At 38.9% G+C, this 12800-nt stretch overlaps 1 protein-coding gene across 1 annotated transcript in view; it reads left to right on the forward strand.

The window, feature by feature from the left end:
• The first annotated feature begins 3505 nt into the window (after positions 1 to 3505).
• The window catches only part of aacs (acetoacetyl-CoA synthetase), a 40371-nt gene continuing 31076 nt past the window's right edge, over positions 3506 to 12800 (forward strand). The window contains exons 1-4 of the mRNA XM_004546916.5: positions 3506 to 3826; positions 4843 to 4946; positions 5628 to 5748; positions 6717 to 6830. Of these exons, the coding sequence (XP_004546973.2) occupies positions 3688 to 3826; positions 4843 to 4946; positions 5628 to 5748; positions 6717 to 6830 (478 nt within the window). The 5' untranslated portion in view covers positions 3506 to 3687. The remainder of the gene's footprint in view (positions 3827 to 4842; positions 4947 to 5627; positions 5749 to 6716; positions 6831 to 12800) is intronic.

Raw genomic sequence — 12800 nt, forward strand, 5'->3', positions numbered from 1 at the left:
GCACTTTCTTGAACGTGCAATTTGCATTGTGCAGATATTTCTTTACCTTTGTAATAGCTAAAGAATGAAAATTTGGACATTTCTCTCTTTCATATGACTCTCACTGATATGATGCACTCCTATAGCTCTTATCTCTGACTACAAGTCTCAAACATTTGTTCTAATCCTTATAAAATGATTTCAAATTGAACTTTAAATCAATGTAACAAACCTCAAACTGCCCTTTGGCAGCATACTAAATGCTGCTCAGTTTGTCCAAGGTCTTGTAATCCAAGTGGACTTTGGAACATGATATTCATTAAAAGGAGGCTTATAAACTCAAATTTAAGACCTAACAGTTTGAAATCCAAAAGCTAAATGCTCAAGGTGTTTTATCATAATATATTCACTTGACATGCATAATGCAACTCAAACCAGCCAAATCACATGGCTAAACCTGAAGATTACACATGAAAAAAGCAAACAATTTTTTTGTACTTCACTCTAAGAAAATTCATTGTAAAAGCTCTACATACACTATGTCATCCTATGTCAGTCTAAGCTGGTTAACTTGACAAAAAATATTTTCAAAATTAGGGTTGGTTATGCTGTAGTTAACTATAACTATATGGAATGTGTTACTTGTAAATTTTATGTTGCACAATCCAAAGACCAGTCATTGTGAAATAATTAAAAATAAAATTACAGATGTGGTCATAGCTTGTTACAAAATATGGCTGGACCACGTTAGACATACAGAGCCAAAATGTGATTACGTAGATAAAGGAAACACTGACTGTGGCGTGATGACAGGAGTCCATTTCGGGTCAAATTCAGTGACAGAAGGTTTGTCTGACTAACAATGAAGCAAGCTACCTAAAGGTCAACTCTTTCAAGTCTTTAAGGCAATCTCATATCTTGGCACAATATTTTACAACTGGACAAAATCCTTTTCAAAGCCAAAATCCACTTGATCGTGGATTTTGACCTTTAAAACAAGCAATTTAAACAAAAACAAACAAAAAAATAGAAAAGAAGAAAAGAAAAACTACATAGAAGTTGGGAGACTTTTCTTAAGTCTGAATGAAAATGTTCGTCATTGGTCATGATTTGATATCATTTATTTAAAAAAAATGAATGAGGGATATTACAGATTTTATGGAACATATATGTTTCATATGGGTTTTTAGACATCAGTTTTTCAATCTATTAGGAAAATATTGAAAAAGTTACATCTAAATACAACCGTCTCCAAATGCAGTGACATTTATGCATTTAATTCTACTACAGTCAAGCTCCCAAACCAGTAATATGTTCAACTGAATAGCAACCCCTGATCACAGAATGTTTGTATAAGTTATGCTGTTGCTTTGATTCATGTACTTTCCCCATGTGAATAAAGCACTTTGTAGGTTTACGAATACATTTCTATACAACCACAATGCAAGCTGAATCTAAGTCTTATACAGTTCTGTGAAAAGTTTCCCTCCTTCCTGATTTTTAAAAGAATTTTTCTTTTGGTTTTTTGTTTTGCATATTTGTCACACTTACATGTTTCAGATCAATAAACAAATTTCAATATTAGACAAAGACAACCCAAGTAAATACAAGATGCAGTTTTAAAGCGCACATCTATCCAAACCTAACCAGGCCTGCATGGATAAAGTATGTGAAAATTTCCATTTGCTAATTGTAAACTGCCATGGAAAAAATGAATATCCATGCTTCTCAAAATGTGTAAATTCAGCAACACGTCCTTTAACCAGACTTATAAACACATATGTATTCACACACACAAGGACACATTCGTTGTCCTTCCCTATTTGTTTTTGCCTTTTATCAAGGTATACTCAAGGCATGTTGCTAAGAGACTGAGATATAAATGCAACAAATCAAAAGACACACTGGGGCTATTCAGAGCTCCTCAAGTATTTTATTGTCTTTGTTGGCTCCAGGTAGAATGGCCATGAGGCCTTTGGTATTATAATCTGGACTCCAAAGCTAGGAAACTAGAGATTTTGACTTCATGCTTACTATCATGTGTACATGGATATTTTAAGGCTATAGATTGACATCAGTGGATTACAATTCATTTTGGGCTTGGGGATTAATATCAATATACAAATTAGTATTAATATAGTAACAGAAAAAAAACTATTGGTATATTATGTAATCTAGACTAGAACAGTCAGGACATGATACAACTATATAGTAGCTTTTCCATCACTTAATGAAAACAAGGTTGGATGACACCACCACGCAATAAGGAGTGTCGTTATTTCTCGATTCTAATTGGGCACACCCCTCAAACCGGACCCCAACATTCTTGCTCTTTGACTGGTTCAAATGCTTTTGAAACCACATCGTGAACCTAAAAGACAGCCTTCCCTTGACGCCTAGAAGCCAGTCCGTTGACAGCTATGCGCCTCCCACATAGAGCGATCTGTCGGCTGATGTGGAGCCAGTGCCCTGAGGACCAATCGAAAGCCTTCGCTTTGCGTGCGGGAGATGTTCAAGATTTCTGCAACTGCAGCTTTTGTGCGCGGGTTAAAGAATGATAACTTTTAATGAAAAGAGGCATAAAGGGCCAGTGGTGGTGGTCAGCTTTACCTCTCCAACTCCAAACTGCTCAACCCGAGCTGTCCCTCTAACATACTCAATTCTCTCAGTCTTGCACACAGCCAACAAAATTTTAACATCTTCATCTCTGCCACCTCCAGCTCTACCTCCTGTCGTTTTGTTAGCGACACTTTCCCCAAACAATACACCATAGCAGGTCTCAGTACTGTCTTGTTAACTTTCCATTTCACCCTTGGTGCTATCCTTCTATCACAAATCCCCCTTGACACTCATCTTCCACCCTGCCCATTGTCTCTTCAGTATCCCTCTTCAGCGCTGTCTACTGCTTTGAATGGTGGAATTAATGGCTTTAAGATAATTTTTCTACCAATTTTAATCCTTGGATCTTTGACTGGCTGTCTAAAGGTGACTTAAATTCCTCTCCTCTCCAGTGCATACCTCCACCTCTCATGGTTTTCTTCGGCCTCCTTGATCATCTCATTAAGTATCAACATTTTGTCTGCAAACATCATTAAAAAATATCAACACAATAATGTAAATGATTAAGCATGAACAACAGCAGAAGGACCGTGGCAATCTGATAAATACAGTCAGTCAATGATGATGTGTTACAGGTGATCACCAATATATTGCTCAGAATTTGCTTGTTACTGTTGCATATTTGCATCATATCAACATTTTATTTAACATGTATTGATGAAAAATATAATATTTTGGTCAGGTGTAAGGCCTCCTTCTTCAGAATCATCGTTATTTATTTAAGATAGGATTAAAAGTGTGCATATATGCCTATTGTGACGTCTGAAAGAAACGAATTAGGAACTGTTGCTTGCATTCTTCGTAACACTATCAAACACTTGTCAACCAAAGTCGATCTTGAACCGAACTTGCCCTGCTACGTGACGACGCCGGGGCGTGGCCTCTCAGTTTTCCTAGGCAGCCCCACGCTCTCCGCTGACAGTGAGCGTAGCTACTGTCACGCACTGGAGTGTGGTGCCATTCAATCTGAGAGGTTAGCCTGTGATCTAATTTACCCAGAGCAGTCAACTCAGGAGCACTTAGCTTTTATACGACGCTCGGGACTAGTTTTAACTCGTTGTTAACAGGCGACAAAGGGACTTGACAAAGATGTCCAAAGACACGGAAGGAAAGAGTGAGAAAATTATGGATATGGAGAGCAAGGTTCTGTGGTACCCGGATTCTAAGAGGAACACACAGATGGATAAGTTTAGGATACAGGTCAACCAGGACTACGGGCTTAATCTGGGTGAGTGGGGTCAGAGGGAGGGAGCCAGACAGGCTCCAGAGTAGGTGTGCTGGAGAGAATACAAGTCGGATTATTGAGCCTACGAAGCTGCATAACTCAGCCAGATAGAAAAACAGAAACGAGCAGCATCTCTCCCTTTTGCTATGTGTCAGTTCATGTTTTAAAGGGAGTACGTTACCTCACAATCGGCACAGTGTAGTGATGGCTTGCGTGGAGCATTTCAAGCTAGCTTATTGCCATTTGAACACATGTAAAGAACATGTATAGGCGGTGAATCAGCATAAACAAATCTACGAATTTATTGTCTTAGAAGAGTTTTATTAAGGATGACCTACAACCACTCTGACACTCCCTGTTCAGTAATTATTAGCCGTTTACAAGCCTGTGGTGTTTGAATTACTTCCAGCTCGGAACTGAAAGACTGCGCCTGCAGAGCTGCCAGGATGGAAGAGAGCGGCCTGTTTCAATGGTCTTTCTAGTACCGTGACATTTTAAAGAAACAGGATTAAAGGAATGCTGAAAAACATGGTCAGCCGGCTAATGAATAAGTAGAGAGGAGACGAGGATAGGATTGATACATCAGTGTAGATAGCCGGAAGGAATGTGTAATTGAAACAATAAAAATAGTATCATCCTATTTTCAACGTGCTGATATCCAGATTTCTATTTTCCTTAATCTGGTGTTCCTAATTTCACCAGGTGTTCTGATCCTTACAGTATTCCTACAGTGATTAAGTAGATCTCATGGACAGCAAAACCTTTCCTGTAAATAAAAAGATCTAGTTTTCAGGAATAAGGACCACTTCTCTCTGCTGAAGGTTTTCCCAGATAAATTGCAATTTTATTTTGAGTAAGGATTTAGGAAAGAAGAGATACCAAAATGTTTCATATCAACATGTTTCAGTTGGTCTAAGCCTAAGGGGTGCTTACACTAACGTTTCCTCTTATCTCTACAATAATACAATAAAAATTGGAAACTTTTGTTCTCAAATAATGACGAATCTTTTGTCTTCTAGCCAACTACAGTGACCTGTACCAGTGGTCAGTGGACTCCTACCCAGAGTTCTGGGGAGAGGTTTGGCGCTTTTGTGGAGTCGTGAGCTCAAAGCCATATGAAGAGGTGAGTCCAACCTTCATGTATGGCATAACCTAAAAATGGGAATAGAAACATGTGTGTATTTCTTATCCCAGTTTTAAAGCCAAAGACTACATTTCTAAACAGTTTAGGTCACTAAAACATATAATATTTGATATTTTACTGTACATCAATATAATGGTCATGCTAAACTGAAAACCCAACTAGAATTGAAGTAAGGTTCAGTGATTTTAAATTATGATAATTATATAATTTCCTGTTTCATCGTCTTAATGCTGCTTAGTTCCAGGATATACCCTCTGACGTGGGTGTGTGAGGTAATAAATAGTGTCTCACACCGTAGTGTGTAGTTCACACGCCCCTTCTGTACACATGGTTAATGTTTCCTCTTCACTCTTTTGTCTAAGCAGACAATAAATAGAGGACAGGCAAGCAATTAGCCAGTCAATCAAACGTTTTGTTACAGTCTTGCACTGTGGGCTGCACTGTTATATCCCAGTGTTGCCTTGGAGTTTTCTAGGAAATTGTTTATCTTACTTTTTAAATTTTGTCCGCAATTCTTAAATTTTGTTGCAAATACAGTAAAAAAACAGAAAAGGAGAGCATAGCAGTTGTGAAACATTATTGTCTGGACAATTTCACGAGAAAGATAGAAAGCATCAGAGCTTCTCTGATGTGTCGCTCCCCTCCGTGTGTTTTTATCAGGTGGTGGATGTATCCAAACGCATCTCAGATGTTCCCGAGTGGTTTAAAGGAGCTCGGCTCAACTACGCTGAGAACCTGCTCAAACATGCAGACCATGACAAAGTGGCTCTCTACGCTGCAAGTATGTATATACTTAAGAGTATATTATGCTGATGAAGGTATAAGAAATTAAAAAGGACAGTTCTGCACCGGGATTTATGATGCTTTAATGGGGGATAACTTCCCTAATCCTGGCGCCAACTCCACACATGTTAATGGGAATTTTTAAAATGACACCACAAGGCACCGTATCACACAGATTGTAATTACTTAGTGATTTATTTGATTTTCGTGTGTGTTTGAGCTTTTTTTGTGGAGAGTTGGGAGGGTAGTTGGGCACAGGATTGATGCGTTGTTGTGCATGAAGCTTCATACGTCACTTTGTTATTAGATTAACGGTTCTCTGTCAGGTACTAATGGATAGGTCTGCTTTTATTGCTATGTGTGCATATATATATGAGGCGAAGTGGGCCCTTGCTCCTGTGTGCAAGCTCCCTCAGGAGCTGTAACACAATTATAAGAAGCCCCATTGGTCACAATGCTGTGCAGCCTCTAAATGTCAGTAAACTATTACTTAGAGAGATAAGAGGACTCTTCCTGTCTGTGGTACTGGATGATGTTGCTCTTTCTTTCTTTCTTAAAAATCTTATCTTACCCATATAACTCAATTTTCTGGAATGTGCGAGATGCCAGGTTGTGACATCAGATACACTGGGCAGTCACTACCAACTTTTTTTTGAATGAGAAGGATAACAGGTGCAAAGGGGCATGTGATCTTCTTGTTCTACCCTAACCAAGCAGTTGTAAGAGGCTAAACCTAACCAAATAGTTTTAGTACTTAAACTCAACCAGTGGTAGAAAAAGGCTTTTGAAGCTGATAAACCTGCAATATGTGCACCACTCCTCTTGCAACTTTATTGCAACAATATCAAAAATCAAGTGATTAAATTCCTGTTTACTGATTTGCATATTAACCTTTTGGATGTTACAAAAATGTATTTTTGTTTCTGTGTAGGTGTCTTAAATTTACTTTGTGTTTTTGTCTATCAGAGGAGGCAAATGAGGAAATTGTGAAGGTGACTTTTGGAGAACTGAGGCGTGATGTGGCGTTGTTTGCTGCAGCCATGAGGAAGATGGGAGTCCAGACTGGAGACAGGGTCGTAGGTGAGTCTCGTGTTTAAAGCCTGGTAGCCACACACTGGTTGATAGCTCATAAATTAGTTCACTGTGATGTATTAGTTTGTTTCCATTTAACTCCTGTCCTTTACAACCTCTTCACTTCATCCCTTACTTCTCTGTCAGTGTGTTCCATGTACTCACTGGGAAGGTTGGCTGGCTGTTTTGGCTCAGGTTGCAGCCTCTTTCTGAATGGCACCATTTATTTTTTCAAAGTTCATATTTGTATAGGGAGGTGCTTGGTTTTTTTCAGCCACCACCATTAAGTTTGTTCATATAGAGTTAAGAGTTCAACCTTCCAGTGAACAGTAATCTTAAAAGTTGTAATGCAGTTGTTTACATCTCTCAAGTCATTTTTTTAAATTAAGTATTTTATTTTTTACAATCTGGGTTTCTTTTGCAAGTTTGTCTGTATCACTGCTGCTGGCTGCGGAAACATACACTGGGCTATCTGGCGATTAGATACGTTGGAGTTTTCAAGCACAGACTGTGGACTTGGTGTGTGGCGAACTTATTATCAGCATCATTCCAGTCTGATTATAGCTGTTGTAGTACTTATGATTAATTAAAAAAATTACATTTACAAGATCCAGATGAGTATCATTAAATAATGAGACTACCTTTTGTTTTGTTTTGGGTTTTTTTTGCCACCATAAAGTTTTTGAATTGTTCGTCATTTCTTCACCTGCAGTGGGTTCATACTTTAAAGGTAAAGCATGGTTCGCTACACTGAGCCTTATCAGTCACTGTCTGTGTTTCATTATGTGGTATGTAACAAAAATACAACAATGACACGGCACTTGCCATTTTCTTAGGTACATCTGTTCAACTGCTTATTAAACCAAATATCTAATCAATCTCCCAATCACACTGGAGCAACTCCGTGCTTTTCAGCACGTAGGCATGGCCAGGGCAGCCTGCTGAAGTTCAAACTGAGCATCAGATATGGGAAGAAAGTTGTTTTAAGTGACTTTGAACATGGCGTGGTTGCTAGTGCCAAAAGGTATTCCTGAGAATGTCTGAGTATTTCAGAACCTGCTGATCTCCTGGGATTCACCCACACAACCATCTCAAAGAGAATGGTCTTCATAGAAGAGGGGGGGGGGGGGAAGGGAACATCCAGTGAGCGTCACTTCTGTGGGTGAAAATGCTTTGTTCATGAGAGAGGTCAGAGGAGACTGGTCAGATTGCTTCAAGCTGATGGCAAAGCAAGTCAAATAATCACTCATTTCAACAAAGATATGCAGAAGAGCATCTGTAAAAACGTGGAACCTTGAAGCAGCTTGGCTACAGCAAGAGAAGACCACAGTAGGTCCCACTCCTGTCTAAGAAGGAAGCTAAGAATAAGAAACTGAGGCTACAGTGCGCATGGGCTCAGAAAAATTGGACAATAGAAGATTGTTTAAATGTCAGAACATATCTGAGTATTGTTGCTGACTGTGTCCATCCCTTTATGGCCACAGCGTACCCATTATATGATGGTTGCTTCCAGAAGGATAATGTACCATATTACAAAGCTCAAAAATCTAAGACTGTCTGAATATAACAGTAAATTCACTCTATTCACCATCAGATCAGATCTCAGTCCAATAGAGCACCTTTGGGATGTTTGGGATGTGGCAGACTGGTAGATGTCATGGAAATGAGTGTCTATTAACATGTCTATACTGTGGTATTATCAGGGAGTTCAGTTATGCTAGGATTTTTCAGATCTTAGTATGTGTAACAAAATATTCTGACCATCATCAGTAGGGTGCTAGAATCCAAAGTCATAAAATAAATCAAGGAGGGGTTTCTGCTTTTGTTACAAGGCAACAATGTGGTAAATCTCTAAGACTGTTTATGAGCTTATTGTTTGGTTTCTGAGCTGGTCCTGTTGAGGAACGGTCAGGGTGTATATGAAAGGTTCTGGCTATGTGTGTTCAGAAGGAAGACGAATATTGCGGTAGGGAGATCCATTAGCTAAATGACCTGTTCTCTATGGGAATCTCATTAGAAAGACGAGAAGGATGGAGAAAGGCAGAGGGGGGCTAGAGAAACAGGGAAAAGGAGAGAGACCAGCTACATCATTCCTTTTTTCTCCTTTATCCCAATTACTTTCCTCGCATGTCTAAACAAGAGTGTGTGTGTGTGTGTGTGTGTGTGTGTTCAAAGTGTTTAAGACAGAAATGTCCTTGTCCCCCAAGTTGTGACTGAAATGTCTTGTCAGTGTCTGTAATCCAGGAGATATATAAGCGCTTAGCTGATGAAGCCTGGCATGCTTTATAGTGGACCCTGGGCCAAACGCGCGCACACACACACACACACACACACACACACACACACACACACACACACACACACACACACACACACACACACACACACACATGTATTCTCCCTTTCATGTGCTTTTCATTGCTCTCCTTGGTCGCTTTAACTTCAGCATAATCCTACACTCTGTTAAGAAGCCCCTATCTTGCATGACCACCATTCAGCCGCTACTTCTTTTTATTTTTGTGTTATTTAAACACATACTAAAACTAAACTAAGTATACGGAGAATAAGTGTGTTTCAGTTCTAGCAATTGCAGTGTAGTTGCATTTATGTATTAAGCTAAAACAAACAGAAGGTTTAAAAAAAATTGCTATTGGCTACCCTGTTAGACTTCCTTGTCCAAGAATAGTTTGGTTTTAATTTGGTTGGTTTTAATACTAATATTAATATTAAAAAAACAAAAGGTTCTTATGTTACCTTACTACTACTGAGAAGTATTAGATCACATCTCTAAAATAAAATTTGTTTTATTTATTTTTATTTTATTATTGTTAATTGTAGTAACGTCTCTGGTTTTACAGATCAATTTTGACTCGTGCGTATTTACTTTAAGAAAAGGGTTTTTAAAAAAAGTGTTTCTATTTTTTAAAAAAAATGTTTTGTTTTGGACAATATTAAACACCAGTGTTGGTGTCTATAAAAACACATGTTGAAGAAAGTGGAGTGGTGTCCTTTACCTGCAAAATTTCAGGGGGCAGCTCAGATTAAAATCTATTTGCTTGGTTGTGTTTTTATTTTGCTCACCATGGTACGTTTCCTCCTGAGAAGTTCTTGTCCAACATCATAGCATGGCAAACAAATTGTTACATGTGATATTGTGACCCCTGCAGTCCAGTAGTCATATCAAGGACTAGACGTTTTCCTTTCATTTTCTCAAGGAATGCCACTCGCAGGTTTGCCTTTTCCAAAACTTCCAGTCCTCTTCAATTCCATGCATAGCTGGTTTTTGATTGCATCACATTATGTCATATTCTCCTGACTTGCTGAGCATTTATTGCCAGAAGGAGCATTTTCCATGGAAAGGGGCAAAATATTCATCTACTGTCACCTCTGGCCTTGGGTTGAACATCAGTGAAAGGAGCTGGATCCATCTCTTCCGTATATCCCTAATGTGAGCAAGCTTGTCAGATGTTGCTGTTGTTGTAAAATCTGAGGACGCTTGATATTATTCTAAAGGTCTGAAGTGATATTGTTGCCTGGAAAATTTGGTCTTTAAGTGATGATGTATGAACACTGCTTCTGGGTCCAAACTACTCTGTTTATTAAGGCTGTTGTGTTTTTAACATGTTTTAATGCTCTGTATCTTGTTCTATTTAATCTGAACAAGCCCCTAAAAAAAGGCAGTAATCATTGTTGGCCTCTCTCGGTTTTTATTACCACTATTCATTTTAAAGCTCAGTTTTTAAAACCTTACCATGTAACTACAGCCCAGCCCATGCAGCAGTAAATGAATGACTAACCTCGTCTTGTGGATGGATTATCTCAGTTGTTCTCCCGACTAAATTTTAGTCCGTTTACAGCATCTTTTTCCTGCCATGCAATTACATTTGTCCCTAACCATCGGGAACCCTCACGTTAACTTTTACTGAATGGAAAAAAGTTAGTGTTCATCCTCATGCTTCACTGTGTTTATATGAATGCTTACCATAGCTGTGTAGCTATCCACCATGTAGCACATCATTATAGACCAGCTACCTCAACTTTGGTAGCCCTACAGAACGTCACCGTTGTTTAGTTTTTTATCTTCATTTATGCTGGAAACAATATCAGAGCTGTACGTTTTAAATTTTTAAGAAATCCCTCAGTCAGATCATTGTATGTTATGTTTGGGTGAAAACTAGCGATCCAACTCCCTGCTAACGTCTAACTCCGTTAAATTTCATAAATTCTGTTTTCGAGGATGCCTGGATGTTAAACTTGATCGTTACACCTGGTGGAGCAGCCTCACTGATCATTTTTATTAAAGGTGAAAAACAGTTTTTAACTCTCAGTGATGCTGCAGTGTTTGTTTGACTTTGGGACCTGAAGCGGAGTTTGGATCCGGAAACAGCTCATGAACTCAAACTTAAAGACCAGATAGTTCTGCCTGTTGATGTTTCCCAGTGATTATCAGTGGTGTCGTTGCTGGATCTGTACATTCCATCAAAAGGAACACCAGTATAGGGCTTCAGGTAGGGCTGTTCGATATAACGATATATATCGGATGATGTCTATCGTTTCCTAGCACGCTATCGTTAGTTTCGTGTTGTTGCAAATAAACTGTTTACAGCAATATCTTTTCATCGTTTTGATCGTAACTGTAGTGGCTATATTCATTTCTTAAAGTTCTTTCTTTCTTATATTTAATATAACCACACTACAGACGGACAAGCACCTGTTTTTACGTGTTGTCGTTAGCAACAATGATGGTAAAACCATCGCGTGGCTCCGCCGTCCGCTTGTTTGTTTTCCACGTAAACCTTTCACTATAAAGCTCGAGATCCTGTTGAGACTTTTCAAAATAAACTGAATCCGGTGAATGAGTATGCAGAGAATTTACGGATGAGAAGCAAAAAAGAGCCGTCAAGTGCTAAAAAAATAGACTCAAACGTTAGAACAGGCCTTTCGCCACAGTACACCGTGTAATAAATACTCACAAAGAAAACGGCGGCCGTTACAACCTATGTCTAAAAATGTGTAGTTTCATCATGCATCAGTTAAAACACTCGACTCCAGCTACACGACGCCCATCTGGAAACACTTCATGCAAGTCGAGCTGCCCGAGATTCACAGAATTTACAGAAAATGTTACATTTTTGTGATTTATATCGTTGTCAGGACGATAAATGTCTCATATCGGGATATGAGATTTTGGTCATATCGCACAGCCCTTTTATTCATCATCACTGTCATTCTAAATGTCGCCATTGACTTTTTTTCCTTCAAGGTCTGTGATAGCAGTGGTGACTTTCTTTGGTGACAATAGCATAAACCGATCAAAACATGTCTTGGTGTCACTTATTCTTGTCACAGCAAACTGGGTAATGCCAGGGGTCATTTGTACCCCTGGCATTACCCAGGGGTACATGTACCTCCTGGCTTACATGTTGCCCTGCCATGTAAGCCAGGAGGTACTGGATCCAAAAGATATAACCACTTGGATTTGTATGTTTCAGCAGAAGCAGGAGCAGCTTCAGCACCTGTTACCTCCTTATCAGATGTATCTATATTTATCTAAATCGTCGTCCTGCTCAGAAAGAGGGTCATCCATATTGCTGTTGATGCAGAAGATATGATCCAGAGCTTGATTTGTTGTAAATCTTCTTATTTTTGTATGCTACAGCCTGGAGATTTGTACTCTGCAAGTCACCAACTAAACTGAGTTGGTCCGTACATTACATATCTGTACATTTCCATCTGGAGATTTTCAGTGAGGCAGTGGGGATAAAGGGGGCTGTTTGTTCAGGGAAGGAGACAAACAGGTAAATAGAGAAGCCCCTAACTTCTCTCTGACAGTGTTGGTGAGCTCAGAGTGTGTTCATGATTTCAGTTTTAGCACTTTGATTTTTTTTTTATAGTGTTATATTATAACTGGTTCAAAACCGACAACACAAATATCCTAATTTTCACCAGAGGATTTTATAATTTAATGAAATTGTTCTT

This window comes from Maylandia zebra, linkage group LG12, assembly GCF_041146795.1.
Source record: "Maylandia zebra isolate NMK-2024a linkage group LG12, Mzebra_GT3a, whole genome shotgun sequence".
NCBI lineage: Eukaryota > Metazoa > Chordata > Actinopteri > Cichliformes > Cichlidae > Maylandia > Maylandia zebra.